This window comes from Balaenoptera borealis (assembly GCF_965194805.1).
Source record: "Balaenoptera borealis genome assembly, chromosome: 3".
Classification (NCBI taxonomy): Eukaryota; Metazoa; Chordata; class Mammalia; order Artiodactyla; family Balaenopteridae; genus Balaenoptera; species Balaenoptera borealis.
The window spans coordinates 176,712,168-176,728,072 of NC_138866.1; the positions used below are offsets into that span (position 1 = coordinate 176,712,168).

The window sequence follows — 15,905 nt, forward strand, 5'->3', positions numbered from 1 at the left end:
TGGAAGACTGGAGTTGCCTCTGACTCAGCTGAGGAAGGTCATTAATGCAGCAGGTTTGGAGGGAACGTCAGAAATTCAGCTCTGGACGTGTTAGCACGTTAGACATCCATGTGGAGCTGTTGAGTGGGCTGGAGGATTGGACCAGTTTTAGAGCTGAGGTCCAGGGTACAGGGAGAGACACAAGTGTCCTCAGCATAAGACACTTAAAACCATGGACAAGATGAGAGCTACAGGAAATGACTGTGGATGGTAAAGAGGAGGCCTTGAACTGAGCTCTGGGACACTCCAGCGCCCAGACCTCGGGCAGATGAAGAAAAACCATCAAGGAGGTTGGCGGGAGGAGCCCTGACTGTGATGAGGAAGAAAACCTGGAGGATGTGCTGCCCTGGGTTCAGGTGGCAAGAGTGTTTCCATGAAGGACGCCAGAGGGATCAGCTGTGCCCATTGCTACGGGTAAGTCACATAGCACGCGAACAGAGAATCAACCATCGGATTTGGCCTTGTGGGGAGGCATCCTTGACCTTGACAGGAGTGGTTTTGGTAGAGTGGGAGGAATGGAAGCATGATTGGAGGGGGTTTGATAGAAAATGGATGAATGAGTGAAAAACAAAAGGAACCTACTCTTTTGTGGGGATAAAAATGTATGGAGAGAAAAATGGGGTTTTCTGATTTAAAAAAAAAATCTTGGTGCAGTTGCACAACATGGGCCCTATCAGCTAACCTGCTCGCTGTTTATACTCCTGAATTGCAACCCAGGTCCTTCAGCTGTTACCTGAACAGATACTGCCTATGCTGGGGGTGTGATTTTGTGCAAGGCAGAGAGGTTATACCTCTGCACGTCCTTTCACCTTTTCTCTGCCATCCCTTTGACCAGGCAGCTCCTTGAACGAGAGACGAGTGAGAGATCCCATTTACACACTTGCTGACCTCTTATCCATGGGGCTCATTTTACTCTCTGCCTTCTGTTTAATGCTGGTGACCTCATTTCCCCTTATGTCATGGTCGTGTGCCTGTTTGTTTAGTCCACGAGAATGTAAGGTTTTGAGGACCTGGACCCATCACACAATATGGAGTGAATGACTGGCTTCAACAGCAGGCCCCTGCCTGCTTGCTGGCTCACATCAGGGGTTCTCTGATGTTCCTCTTTTTAGAGAGAATTTCGTGTCTGAGCCTTTTTGAACTGGTATTCTGGGAGTAAGGAAGGAGAGGCCTGGCTATTTCTAGTGCTTTCTACAGCAATCAGGTATTTACTGTGTTCTCTAATAACCAAAATAATGACTGTTTGGAATTGCCTTGTTGACACAACGTAAGGGGAGTGCGTGTGTGTGCATGTGTGTGCTTGTGTGTGTGTGTGTGTATGGGTGGTGAAAGGTAGGAAGGAGTGGGAAAGAAACAGGAATGTCCCAGCGTCCTGTGGGCCAGCTGCTTTCACGTGATAGAGCTTAATAGGAGATAGATTTCTTTCCTGAGCGGCGACATATTTACATGGAAAAGGCATTAACGGAAGATCCTATTTGTTTGCAGTAAGTGTTGATCACCTCGGTACAGAGGCCTTCGTTACTTTGCCAAGGACAGGCTTAGGAAGTATACGATGCTGTCCTGATGGGCTTGCTTCCAGACGTGCTTCAAGTTCTCAATGGCTTGTTTCCATTTTTGGCAGGGGTTAACCCACACCGGTGGCAAATGCTTCAGCAAGGCTTTCCATCCCGGGATGCTCTTGGCTGCCAGATTTCTAGTTTCATGCAGTGTGGGTTAGGGGGCCAGGGATGTAGTTGCAGCAAAAGTTCCACTAAAGTAAGCCAGTCACCAATTTGCCCATCAGTGTGGGCTTTTTGTACCTGCAGGCCCAGCGGACTGTTGCTTTGGTGATAGGATTTAGAGGGTGGGTGACAGGAGTCTGAGCTGTGGTATGAACAGCAGTGGTGGTAAAGAGCCTGAGCTTCCTGCCTGTCTCCCCAGTTGGCCCTTTCTGTCCTACACAGAACCAGGGACCACAGGGGACAGAGACGAAGGACGACGACCTCCAGAGCCCAGACGCCCTCGGTGTTTCTTCCACGTGGCACTGCTCTGTGGGAACAGTACCCAGCCTAGCACATACTGCACACAGGTAACTATTTGTCATGAGCAGTGATACAAATACAAAAATAGCATCCTAACAAAGGCTGACCTCTCATCTCAAATCCTTTTTGTAGTAGGAGGAATACCTAAGAATATATTATCTTTGTATAATTAAAAAAGGAAACTAGAATAAGAGGGAATTAGCCTCTACTAAACAAACCAAGCCTGTCTACATCATGGAGTAAGCCACTGAGAATATCATCTATATAGACTGACTTTAAAAAAGGAGCCCGATGGGGCACAGGCAACTGAATGACAGATCCCCGGAGCATGCGTATTTATCACTTAGAAACAAACAGAATGTCCAAGAGGCAACTGAGATCTTTTCATTTTGAAAATGCTTTAATAAGTGTTGACAACACTGTTTTGCAAAATGTAAAGGTACTATACAAATTCTTAATACAAAAAGAATAAATTAAAAGCAGATTTCTTTTTAATTCTGCAACTTTGTCTACAACATACATCTTTGTCATTGATTACAGTTGAACAGAATCCAGTAAAATCATTTTACATGCTCTACAAGTCAGTTTCAGGAGCGACCTAATCCTTTCTTCCCCATTATTAAACTAGAGTCCATTTTACACGACTTGTAATAAACTATTGACATTAATGTATATGTAAAACTTTACACCTAGTTAATTAAGCAGTAACTGGTCATCTGATAGCACCTGGATGGGGTTTGCTATGTGTAGAACTAAACTAATACCGAATGAAAACAAATTGGAATTTGAACGGTTTCAACACTCACCTGCATATGATCAAATTAGAAAAACCCACCTGTCTCATAACAAAGTCTGACGTAGGTGTTTTCACCAGCCTTCTGGCTAAACAGGCAGTTTCTTATACGTATCCAAAGAATCCAGTAGGGGCTTTGTATCAGACCAGGGGTTTCATATTTCATCTTAATTTGCCTTAAAGAAATAGGGATACATAAAGAGCTTGCCAGTGCTTGTGTACAGTAACTATATCATTTTCCACCACACTCATCATTAACCACGTCAGTCTCAAAGGACCAGCACTTTTATGTACATCCTGTAGGAACTGAACGCAGCTCAACAGTAAAACCTGTTTTACTTAATCTCCGTCTTTACTACCAGACCATCATACTGTTTGCCTGAACTGTAATTCTGCCCCTCTATCCTGCCTCCATTCCTTTCTGCCCCCCGAATCCCACACCCAAGTGTTTAGAAAGAATTTTTGTCTCTCAGTCATTGTAACCCAACTGGGCTAAAAATTTGATCCGACTGACTTCAGACTTGATTTCAAACTACTATCCCTGTTGTATCATCCGCAGTATGTAACCTGGTCACCTCGTCTATTTCCCTTTTGACTTTTCCTCTGGGACAGAGTTCAGTTTGATTATTCATGCATCTTCTTTTGGGAGAAAGAATCTGGCCTAATACAGAATGTTTCCGAATGGGGAAAGAAAAACCTGCTGTTTGTAGCTCTGAGCATCAAAATAAGAGCAACACCCCTGCCCGTGTCAATCCCCAGAATTGTTTAATATCATCATAACCAATTTTATTTACCCTGCAGGGTTCACCCCTAAAGCGTTCTGTGAATATTAATCCCTTCCGCAAGCTGGTATCACCAACCCAGCAGTGCACAGAGCCAGGGAAGCCCGGCCCCGAGCCGTCCAGCCTGGCCCCAGCCTGCCGTGAGCCCGCAGGGGGAGCGCCGTGGGTATTTCCTGATAGTTCATTTTAACCAATGCTAAGTGTCCGTTCTTACCCTCCTGGTCTGGTAGAGTCTATTGTTTGTTCTTGGATTACCTATACATAAAAAACAAAGCTTTTTCTTGTTACGCTAAAGCTAACTTCAACTCTGCTTGCCCACAAATCTCCCCCACCCCAGCTCCTGTCTCTGGCTGTCCACTGCCTTTCCAGTAGGAAGTCATTACAAGTGAGAAAAGAAGTTCCGCCCCCCGCCCCGCCACTTGCGCCAATAAGCACAGCATCCCACCTCTGTGGAGACCGTGTTTGTGCCATTTGAAATAACCCAACTACGAGTGTGCACTTGTTAGTATTATAAAACTATTTTTGAGGCCTTTGAAGATTGATGGCTTTCCAGTTGTGTATTAAGCATAGCTCAAAACACATGTAAACGTGCAGCTCCCACACACCTTTCTTCTCTCTTCCTTTTTTGGTACCTGCAGACCATCGTGACATATCAAGGTCGCTGATGATGTCGTAGGCATATGGGCCCTCTGGGAGCTGATATATTTTTTCAACCCTGCTCTGCCTGCCAGCTAGTAGACATGTGAGTACGGTCTTCCTACCTAAGGGCATAGTTGGGTTCCTGGAAGAAGTGACACGTTGGTAACCGGGTGCCATCGAATCTGAGCTCTTTGTCACACGAGTGCTAACAAACAGAAAATGGGCTACGACAGTTAAACACTTGAATGGATTGCAGTGTGCTTTTTCCCTTGGCTTCCCATAAAAAATCAAATGAAACACCTTGTGAGAAAAAAATAGGGTACACTTTTACCGGTTGTTTTAATGAGAGAGAACCACTTTTGGCAACCATCACCTTACGTTTCCTACAAATCCGCAAAGGAAAGCAGCTTTGTGTCTTGGGCTGAACCCCCCATGCAGGCCGGGGCTAAGCGGACATTCCGCTACTCCCCGTGGGTCTGTCCTCCTTGGGGTCCAGACTCGTGGAGATCCAAGTCAGCAGTGCCAGCCAGGGGTCCCCCGACGTGGCCATCACATGGGGTTAGTTTTCAGGCTCTCAATGGAGAGGGGTGAAGAGGGGCACCCGTCACAGATGGCTGACGTTCACGTGTGGGATGCAATAGCAGTGGAGGATTTAAAGGAGGTCTCATTGCAGAAAGAACGTCTTCCTCTTGGCCCCTCTTAATTTTTTGTGTGTTTTTAGTTTTTAATTTTTTTAAATCTTTGGCAGCATAACTGACTGTGATCCTTGGATGCATCTCTGACGTGTTCAGCTTCTGTTTCCGTTCTCCCTGCTCCCGCAACAGTCACTCCTCCCAGGAAGTAGTTCAGCTGTCCGCTGAATGTTCGCACGAGGCATCTTCGTCACCAAGGGCTTGGTGGGCCTCCAGGGGGGCCCCAGCTTTCACAGTCTTTCTGGATCGCCCTGTACGTAAGTCCCCTCTCCTGGTCTCCACCAATGCCACTAGCCCACAGGAATCCAGGCCAGCCAGCTTCCCTGATGGTTCCCGGCCAGGGGGCTGTCGCAGCAGGGGGGAGCCACCAAGGTGCCGTTGAGGATTGGTGCCTGGCTCTCTGGGCAAGGGAGCCAGGGGACACACAGTGGGACCGGAACCTTCCAGAATGTCTCCTCAGTCAGGTTGTTGGAGGGTGAGGGGGATGCGGAGACAGGAGAAGAAAAGTGCTGAGGGCCGAAGCTGGTGCAGGGTGACACTGCGTCTGGGTAAGGCAAATGAGAGGCAGTGAGGTGATCTCAGAATGGCGTCGAGGCGGCCAGATTGAGGCCGGCTGGCTCACACGAGGGTCCCGGGCTTGGCTTTTTCTTGCCCGTACCACTGGACATCAGCTAGTTCCGGATAGAGGGAGGAATCCAGGAAACAGCTATCGTTGTAGCTCCTGCAGGGAATCCAAGGACGAGAGGAGACGGTTAGGGGGGAATGTCACTTAGTCTGCGTTCAGAAGTACATGTTCATAGGGGGCCGGTAATGATCACTAGTCTTCCCTGTTCATAAGGAACCAGGCCTGCGACAAGGCTGAGTGTACAGCCGGCTCGCGCCGACGGGGAAACATTCACACAAGAGGGGACCTAAACCTTGCACAGCGGTGGAGGGAAACGGAGCTAACACTTACGCGGTGGTCCTCAGGCTCGGCTGCATGTGGGAATCACCAGGGAACCCCCAAAACACTCCTGTCCGGGCCCACCGTGGAGATGCTGGTTTAATCGGTCTGGGGTGTGCTTGAGTGTCGGGAGCTTTCACATCCCCCCACGTGACTCTCCCACGCAGCCAAGGCCCAGAACCCCTCCGGCTGGAGTCTGCGGGATTTTTTTTTTTCTCAGAACAGTGGCTTGCTTTGTCCTCCCTGAGATCCCAGGTGTAACCAGCGTCCCCCAGATATTTATTCTGTCCCGGAAGCACATGTGAAATGGCAGGTTTCCCTGTAGGGAAACTGAGGTGATATTTTGAATGGAGTCTTACTGCTGTTTATTTGAAATAACATGTATTGTTGTGTGATTATCAAAAAAAGTATTGAAAATATATAGAAAAGCGTATAGAAAAGACTTTGTAAAAAAATACTTGCAGCTGTGCGTCACGACGCAGGTTGGGTACAGTCGTCCCTTGGTATCTGCAGGGAATTGGGTCCAAGAGCCCCCCTGGATACCAAAGTCTGAGGATGCTCAAGTCCCTGATATAAACTGGTGCAGTACACTTGGCCCTTCGTATCTGTGGGTTCCTCATCAGTGGATCGGAGGGCCAGCCGACTGTATTTGTTGGAAAAAACCTGAGTACAAGTGGACCTGTGCAGCTCCAATCTGTGTCGTTCAAGGGTCAGCTGTGGTCTTTACATATCAAGAAGCGATCACACGGATATGCTGATGCCCATGGTCATTACTAGGCGTCATTATTAGGGAAACGGCCCCTGCCCACTGATCCTAAACTAGCTCTTTCAGGGCTAAAGATCACACTTCATCTCAGTGAATCTAGGAGTGGGCTGGAATTTGCCCAGGAGGCGCCCAGACGCTGGCCCGAGGAGATGGGGTCCTACCTTCCTCTCCCCGCCCTGCTGGCCGCACGCAGCCCCTGACATGGGCGTGGCTGACCTCGGTGCCCTGTGCAGGAACAGCTGCAGAGCGGCCTGGATTACCGCCTGTGCTCTTCCTTTGTTTAGAGCTTTTACTCCTGGTAACTTCTGAGTGTTCGTTTGTGCTGATTTCTAAAGGGATGAAACCTGTAGGCCTTTAACCACAGCCTTCAGTTTTTGGAATAACATTCCTGTGAGGGACACGGGTCTGTGCCTCTGAGTTAGTAGGTGTGGGTTTGTTCAAGCTGGGTTTTCAAGTTTGACCTCCCCAGAGCACACGCCGTTTTGGGGGTAGAAATACCTATTTGGAAACAGCATCAGGACTTTGCATAAATGTCAGAAGATGATTTCCTCCCCTGCCGCTGATCTCCCCATGCCCTGCGCTACCGTTATGGCTGTGGACGGGTGGCAGGAAGAGACTCAAAGAAAAGCAGGTTTCAGGAGCGTCTTCCGCACAACCTCGTGAACCAGTTTATGACTGAGAATAAGCCATCATCACCATTTTTCTATTTGATTTGCTGATTTCTCTAGGAACAAGTGGATGAAGGCATTCTGGATTTCGTGAAGGTTTCTCATCTGGCTTTTAAAAAACCCATCAACGTTGGAAAACCCAAGGCCTCTGTGAGCATACCGTGGCCTTTAAAGAGAGTCCTGTGCCTGGAACCCCTGAAATATATACTGGGGTTAATACGCTTAAAGGTGGCTTGAGAAGCAAAGTAACATCAAGGCCCTAATTCCGGAACTGGCCCTGCCCGTCTATCACTGTCTTCTGGTGGTAAGTAGCTGATCCCATCCTACCCACCCTGCAAACTCTCTCTCCACCCTGATAAAACTGACCTGTGCCATCGTGCCTGAGGGATTGAGAGACTTTTCGTGGCAAAAGGTGGTTGGACCCCACGGTGGACGTACACTGTTCATCGGGGGGACAGTCTCTCCCTAACTCTGCGTCGTCCTGGTGGTGCTTTCCACCAGGGTGTCTGCCCTACCCTCACTGAGGGTGGCCACGTGGCCCGGGGGGGCCAGAGTCCTCTAACCCCAGTCACTGGTCAGAGACGGGCAAATGCCCGAGCAAGGCCAAGCAGCTTTCACACCACAGGGCTGTGCACTTCCTCCCGAGGATGTGACCACCAGGAGCAGGAAGTAGAGGCAGGGATGGAAAGAGAACACGCCGGCTCCGTGTGTGCCCGCAGCCATGAGGCAGGTGCGATCATGCAAATCCCACTAGTGTATAAAAGAACAGTAGAATCCAAATCGTGTTTCTGGAAGCTGGAATCAATTAAGGTTGCCTGCTCAGTTGTGGAGAAGACACTTAAGGTTTTTCATTCACCTGAGCTCCAAAGAGCCTTGCTTTTCTTTTTTCCTTCTGGTAAGAATTATCTCCCCGAAGTTTGCGTTTCTAAGAGCTGGCCTAGGTAAGAGTTCCTGGAGGAGACCAGGTGGAATATTCACAACTCAAAAGCACAGGAAAAGAATGGGAGTTCCTCCAAGAAAGACTTTACTTTCCTAAATCCAGTCTTTTACAATGTCTGCAAGCCTTTTGACATGAAGAAGGGATGTTTGGGGATTGATAAAAAAAAGGATAGGTGGGCTTTGAATTGCTTCTAGAGCTGCATTTCCGTTCTTGTAAAGACTAGGTTTGTAAGACAAGGACAGTTTCTAATTCCATAAGGAACTGGGTTGCAACTTGAATGAATGAAGCCAACAAGATCTTTAAACTTTGAACTTGTTTTTTTAACAGTGGTGGCAGCCATGGGATCCAAAGGAGACTTCTGATTTCAAGCTCCCTCCTTTTGGTTGATCTGTCCAACTTTATTCAGGACTTAGGCAAGGACAGATTGTCCTTCTGGTGAGCACTCTTTTGGTTTCTGAATTAGAATGCACTTGGTTCATATTCAAACGTGTAGTTTTCCCGAGAGCAAAACTAAAACAAAAATTGGAGGGCATGGGTCAAACACCTAACGAGAGACAACTGTCTGCAAAACACAAGGCTCCCGGGTAAGGATAAGGTGGTCACAGCCAAGCAAGGTTCACAATAGGTCACTGGCCATCTGCAGGAAAATTCCATGTAATGAGACCCCTGGTCACGGGCAAAGGCCCTCCACCAGGACAAAGAAGTATCCTGTGAAAGGCAAACTGTCAAACAATACCCAAGTCCCAGCCCTAAGCTCACGCCTTAGGCTGTCGAGGATTTTTTTCTTTGTTCTAGGAAAAACTCTGAAAATGGGATCCCAGTCATCTAAATGCTTTAAGGGTGGCCCCCTGCCCCGGCCTTAGGAACCACCCCCAGCAGTTTTGTGTTAAAAAATTTTTGGTCTGTCTGCATGCACATGGACCAATCTTAGTGAAGACAAACTAAAATGGCAATGGTCACCATGAGGAATGTTCCAATTAGCCAAGACTGTTCACTTCAGAAGTGCACCCGAAAGCAAGGGCTCCCAAATCAAACAAGTGGAATGGGATACCTATTTTAATTGGTGTGAGGAAGCCTCCAAAAGGCTTCAAAATTCCCAAATAGCTTCACTGAAAGACTCATTGCAAAAGGATAATAAAACAATTATAGATACAAGAGATACCCAAAATAAAAGACTGTAAGACTGATGTTAACTCCTACTCTCCCCTCTCTCCACCTTGCCTCATTATACTCGTCCTCTGTCTGCACTGTCTCCCCACTTTGAAGAGACTGCATGACTGTAAACAAAAGCCCATCAAGTTGGTGGCCTTACGGACACTCCCATATCTGCCCTCAAAGAAGGACCCCCATTTGGGCTCTTCCAGGGCTGATGGGACTCCATGGATTCTCCTGTAACTGCTACCAGTTATTCCCTTCAACAGCCAAGGGGAAACTAAAATTAATGGAAAACCTTGCCAAATTCTGGTAGATTAGTGGAGCTATACTCTCTAAACCCCAGTTGTTCCAGAGCCTGCAGATGGGATCCTGGTAAATCTGGCAGAAGCTGGAAGGGGTGAGAATTCTGACCAGAGTCAGCTCTCCTGAACCTCTGTTTGCAGTGCCCAGTTGAGAGAGAAAGGTAAATGTTCATGTCCCTTCCTTTCCAAATCCAGACCCATTGGTTGATCTTTTCTCTCCCAGGGGCAGCTGTTGCCTTCTCGTTTGTCTCGTTTTGTGTCCTGAGAACTTGGCTTGGCGACCGTCAGGTTGGGCAGCTATAACAGAAATGTAAGTTGCACCTTACATTTGTGGCTGAGGTCCTATCGATTAGCCAGCCCTCAGGGGAACTAAGTCTTTCCTTCTTTTGGTTATCTTTGGGAGTGGCTCTGGAGCTTGGGAGAGTGGTGTCCTTTGCACCCTCATTGGGAATGCCTCTTGCATCCATGGGGTCTTTCAATATGGCCAGGAATATTTACTGTTTGTCCCCCTGACAAGATATTTAAAAGGATTGTTTAAGTAGCTCTATGGTCAGAAGTTGGCCAAACTGGAAGCTGATATACAGAGCCCGATAGGAACTTTTTAAAGGCTTTGTCCCCTAAGTCAAAATGAAGCTATGTGCCCAGAGGGAAAGAAAAACATTCCAAAGACAAAGCTCTAAATCTAGAGCGTAGGAATCTCTTGCATTCCATCTTAGTTGAAGATCTTCTCCCTGATCTAAAGAAGCAAATAGAAGATGATGCAGTTGGATGGGCTATGATGTCATTCACGTTGCAACCCAATTCCCCGCCTGTCCTTGTCTTACGGACCTAGTCTTTACACGAACAGAGATGCCGCTCTAGAGGCAGTTCAAAGCCCACCTATCGTTTCTGTCAATCCCCAGACATCCCTTCTTCATCTCAAAAGGCTTGCAGACATTGTAAAATACCTGGATTTTAAGAAAAGTCCTTCCTGGACGAACTTCCATTTTTTTTTCCTGTGCCTTTGAGTTGTGAATGTTCTACCTGGTCTCCTCCAAGAATTCTTACCTAGGCCAGCTCTTAGAAACACAAACTTCAGGCAGGTAATTCTCGCCAGAAGGAAAAAAAGATGGGGAAGGCTGTTTGGAGCTTAGGTGAGTGAAAAATCTTAAGTGTCTTCTCCACAAATAGTAATGAAAAGCGTTAGCCATCTGAGCAGGTAACCCTACCTTACTCCAACTTCCAGAAACAGGATTTGGATAAAACTGTTCTTCTATAAACTAGTAAGTTTTGCATTATTGTACCTGTCTCATGGCTAAAATTTTAAAACAAAAGCTTTACGATCTCTGCATCTGTCTGTATGTTTATCTATGTACACTGTATATTTGTAATGTTTTTCTACCTCTGAGTGGTACTGCCAAAATTAATTTGCTAAAGAGCATATTTAATTGGCTTAAAGAAAAATAAGCGACTATCAAATTAAGTATTCTAAAACTCTGAAATACAGAAACTTAACCCAAATGTTTTTCAAGTTCGCATGATCTAGGAAAAATCTTTAGTAAATGAAAGCTAACTTAAGTTTGTTGGTTTAATTAAAGTAGGTATGTTAAATATAATGCATATGTACAACTTTTATTCTACCTGGGTTTATTAGTCAAATAAGTTCACGTTAATCTCTGTTAGTTACAAAATTTGTCACCAAGGAAGAGAACTTAAGATGTTGGCTAGCTGTTTAATGCCTCGAGAAATTTTCATGACTAATCTAAACAGAATTGTTAAGAACAAATGATCTGTACGTTTCTCACTGGGTAGAAGCTTTTTCCTGTTGATAAGCAACTGCCTCTTTTGTAGCAAAGAAATTACTTCAAAACATCTTCCCTATAGGGGGCACCCCCATCATTTTTGCATAGTGACTGAGGAACTCATTTTACTGGCCAGGTAATCCGAGAACTCTGGAGAGTCCTTCTTATGCTATACAGGCTGCATTCAGGACTAGGAGAAAAGACTAATGACATCATTAAAACCCAATTAGGAAAATTTCCTAAGACTTTGACCAAGGTGCTGTCACTGGTCCTTTTGCATCTAAGGTCCTTGCCTTTTGAAAAACCTAAGCTCACTCCCGATGAAACAGTATCTGGCAGGCCCATGCATCTGCTTCAGTCTCCAAAGTATGACCCTCAAATTGCCCAACAGGACCTGTTAAAAAATTGCTAGTCATCTATTCTCTATTCCTCCTACAGGTTAAAAAGCTTATGCTGAACAAGATTACAGCCTGACACTGACACCCCTCATGACCTACTTCCTGGAGAATCCATCCGCTGGAAAAGACCCCAACTAAAGGACTCCTGCTTTGCTCCTTGGAAAGGATCTTTTCTGGTACTGTTCGCCAGTTCCTGCACAGCTAAACTTGAAGGCATCCGGCCCACCTGAAAGGAGTAACAGGACCAGAATGAACCAGCAAAGCCACTGGTGATCTCGCACTTAAGATCTCCCAGCACCAGAAGCAGACGACATCAGACATAGACAGCTATCCCAAGACAACAGGCCAGGCCTGTATAACTTAACTTGATTTCCACCACTGTTCCCTTTACTGTGGAAATCACGATGGGGTAAGTTAACCAGACTCCTCCACTTATCTGTTTTCTCTCCGGGTTGCCCATGTCTCCCAGGCAATTGCCAAGGGACATGACCTTTCAGACTCTGTATTTGTCATTTAAAACTCCGATCTGTCTGTAAGGTTGGAGACTCCCTGGTCCTTCCTGTAACCCGATTTTTCTTCTATCATCCTTAGTGCCATCATAAGCAACAGCTGAAGTCCCTTCGATGTCAGCTACAGTGTTAAACTTTTGCAGCCCGGTTTCCCAGTGCCTTATTTTTACCTTTCTCTCATCATAACTCTCCTTGCCCAACCTGACACAAGTATCTTGTAAACCGTAGTACATTTGTGCCCCCCATGTTCTTATGGTTATCTAAATCAGATTTCAAAGGATTTGTTTCTTACCTCATGAGAGATGTTAAACTACTTAGGTTTATTGTTCAGTTACATGGCAAGCATTGCCAACTAAGTGATGATAAATCATCTTGGGTTATTTGTATTTTAATAACAATTATTAATATAATTAAGTGTTCTAGAAATTGTGTGAAATTCCTAGAAATCTGATATGTCTTGGTATAATGTTATCAGTCATAATTCTTATTATATTAAAATATTGTCTATCACAGAAATAACCAAATTTCCTTGTCAATTCCATTATAATGAACTCTCATCAGATCTTTAGCAATGGGCATTTTTAAGTTCTTTTGTCATTTACAGACAGTTATTGTTTTACTCTGATGCTTTTGCAAAAGTGAGATTCATGGCAAGGAACCTACCAAGAATTTTTGACCACCACATGGCTGCCATATCACAAGGGGTCCAAACTTGGGTACATATTTCACAACTGATGAAGGCTCCACCTGACTTCTGGTCCCGTGCAAAAAAGCTGGAGATCTCAAATCAATCAAACCGACTAGCAAGAGAAGTAGCCACCATCGAGACAGACTGCTTCCTCCCAAGATGTCAGATCAAGAACATGTCTTTTCATTCTTCCTTCCCTCTCTGACCATCCTTTTCCTAATTCTCACACTGTGAAGGTTTTTATGATTTCTTGCTGTCCATCTTTTTTGCTTTGCTCTGGCTTGGAAAGATAATGCCATTGGTTCACATACCTAAGGCCGTTGCAAAGGGGGGTAAATCTAACCTCAAAGACCGTTTGAATTATCACGATGCCGGGGATTACGCTGTTCTGTCCATCACGAACTTCTCCCTGATTTCCAATGCCTCCGATTCTCTGGACCAACCTCAGCCAGCCCACCTTTCTGTTGTGTCCCACTCCCTAACCCTGGGGATCTGCTTCCTTGGCTCTGGTTAACACCCCGGGGAACCCTGCATCTAGGCTCTGTACAAAGAAAGGGACACAAGGCAAGGGAAACGAGACTAAAACCACCTGTGCTGTCTACAGACCCTTCAGGTGTACTGGCGTCCACGGCTGTCACCTTTTGGGGCCCGAGCCACAGACGGAAACAGGAATTACCGGGAAGCATTCAGTGGTTCAAAATCTGCTTCCTTTGGAGCAGCCCTACTCCGCCGGCCAGGAGCTGATGCAAATGAGGCCACGACCAGGAAGCTCTCCTTACCTCTTGAAGATTCCAGAATCTGCTGGTAAAGCAACAGCTGCCCCATGAAAATCCCTAGACTCTCTGGCCAAAGTTGTTCTTGATAATAAGAGAAGCCTCTGGTTGATTATCCTTTAGCTGAACAAGGAGATGTCTGTGCTGTGACCACCACCACTTGCTGCACCTGGATCAACACTTCTGGGGAAGGTGAGACTCAGCCACGCAAGATTACTGAACAAACCAGTCACTTTCTTAGGCCAACAAACCAGCCAACGGGATCTTTCCTTGGGGATTATTCTGCTTATAATAGTCACGGCAGTCGCCGTAGTGTGCTGTATTCTCGCAAAAGCTTTAAATGCAGCTTTGCAGCCACTAGCTACCAAGCAAATGATCTCCCTCAGAACAGAACGTCAGAAAAGGAACAAAGAGAATGACCGACTGAAAGACCGTGAACCCAATGCCGTGACCTGTGAAGACCACACAGAGATTCAGCAAAAAAAACGGTAAGAACTCCAAAGCCATAGCTGGGAGTAGCGCTAATGCCTTAAATTTTGATCACTTCTCTTAATTAGGCTCAGAGTCTGATGAAAAGGGGGGAATTGTTAAAAACAAGACAGCAGACCCACAATGAAGTCGCTTAGGCTAGGTTCCATATCACCAAACCGAGACGTGACGTTATAGTTTCAGCTCCCCCAGAAAGGAATCTTTAACCAGTCAAATCGGGACTCGCCCATCAGCACGAGGGAGGGCGTCCGCCCGACAGACCCCTGCCGCCCCCTAACGGAGAGCGAGTGGGCTACAGCCAACCCGCGTTTTCACCTGGTGTAACTCCCTCGTTCCTGCTCCTTTCTGCCTGCATGTCTTTCGTTTTGCACAGCTCCCCAGAGCTCCTTTCTATCTGCCGGACTGGCTGCTGCCTGATTCATGAATCACTGAAATAAAGCCCGTAAGCTCTTTCAAATATGCTCAGTTGAATTTTTTTTAACACTATCATCTTCCTCTCAAAGGCTCAGCCCCTGTTTTCCGAATCCCCCATCTGCCAGCTCAGGGCACTTGCAGTAAAAATTGTTCCACGTCTCCCCGCTTTGGTTCAGGATCTTGTCCTACCCTACTTTTCAGGCTGAAGTCTCACTCTTTCTCTACAGCAAAATGACACCCTCCTGTTCCCCAGACAGCCCTGCTTGTTTCTGCATCTGTGCTGCTTTTGCCCTTGAACTGGCCTCCACCCTTCGAGCCCCCTCCTCGCACCCCGGGCCTTGGAAGGGATCCCTCTCCCCTTGGAAACCTTTTAGCATTTGTTTAAAGTCTCAGGGCATTTAATACGTAAGTGCTGCAAGAGACGTTTTTTGATTGAGTAAACTTACCACTTTTTTTAGCCACTTCTGAATGGTATCCTTTTTAGTTAACCCTTGAAATGCTCTCAATTTCAATACCTTGTCTCCCCCTGAGGAGAGGAACCAGACCAGGTGTTCATGTTTTTATGCCCGCTGTAGCAGGGCTTTGCAAATTCCAGCGTGCATTTGATTCACCCAGGGATCCTGTTAAAATGCAGATTTGAATTCAGTATGTCCAAGTGTCTGCCTCCTAACAAGCTCCTGGGTGATGGTGAGGACGGTGCTCGCCTGTGGACCACGTTCTGGAAAGCAGGGCCCTACGGCGCTTGGTAGAGTGCACGGCCGTCACTCAAGCACACTGGGATGAAATCGTGGGTGATCACGTGGCTCTGGACCAACTCAGTCTGCCCTTGGCGCCTGGAGATACAAACTGCACGATGCTGTTCTTTTCAACAAACATTGAACACTAAAACCCGTAAAAGCTTCTACAAGCATCTGCACGTACGAAGAGCCTGGGAAAGTCTAAAACATACTTTGTGGTCTTTTCTGGGAAGCAGCAGTGGGGATATCTAACAAACACACACCTGATGTAAAAACATACATATAAACATCGACTTCCACATGTATCTAGAAATAAGACATGAAAATAACGGCTTCCACACCACTCAGATGTTTCCTTCTGGAAATTATGATACAT

At 46.4% G+C, this 15,905-nt stretch overlaps 2 protein-coding genes across 22 annotated transcripts in view; one reads left to right on the forward strand and one right to left on the reverse strand.

The window, feature by feature from the left end:
* Positions 1-2,439: 2,439 nt before the first annotated feature.
* The window catches only part of FRMD4A (FERM domain containing 4A), a 474,860-nt gene continuing 461,394 nt past the window's right edge, over positions 2,440-15,905 (reverse strand). For all 14 annotated transcript variants that reach the window (XR_014242614.1, XR_014242615.1, XM_082385295.1 and 11 more), the window contains one exon: positions 2,440-5,687. Coding sequence is in view for 12 of the 14 variants with exons in the window: in XM_082385295.1 (XP_082241421.1) it covers positions 5,585-5,687 (103 nt within the window). In the remaining 2 variants the exon portion in view is untranslated. The remainder of the gene's footprint in view (positions 5,688-15,905) is intronic.
* Positions 9,152-15,894, forward strand: LOC309625676 (uncharacterized protein). Of its 8 annotated transcripts, none has more exons than XR_014242645.1 (5): positions 9,152-12,328; positions 13,721-13,920; positions 14,013-14,081; positions 14,276-14,377; positions 15,427-15,894. XR_014242645.1 is itself a non-coding variant. In XM_082385736.1 (4 exons), exons 1-4 carry the CDS (start codon positions 12,324-12,326, stop codon positions 14,314-14,316), a joined length of 315 nt encoding a protein of 104 aa, XP_082241862.1. In that variant the 5' UTR covers positions 9,154-12,323; the 3' UTR covers positions 14,317-14,835. The 8 variants fall into 8 exon arrangements, 2 of the variants coding, with proteins under 2 accessions (XP_082241862.1, XP_082241861.1); XR_014242646.1 differs by lacking the exon at positions 15,427-15,894 and adding an exon at positions 14,752-14,835; XR_014242647.1 differs by lacking the exon at positions 15,427-15,894 and adding an exon at positions 14,556-14,835 and having other exon boundaries at positions 9,153-12,328.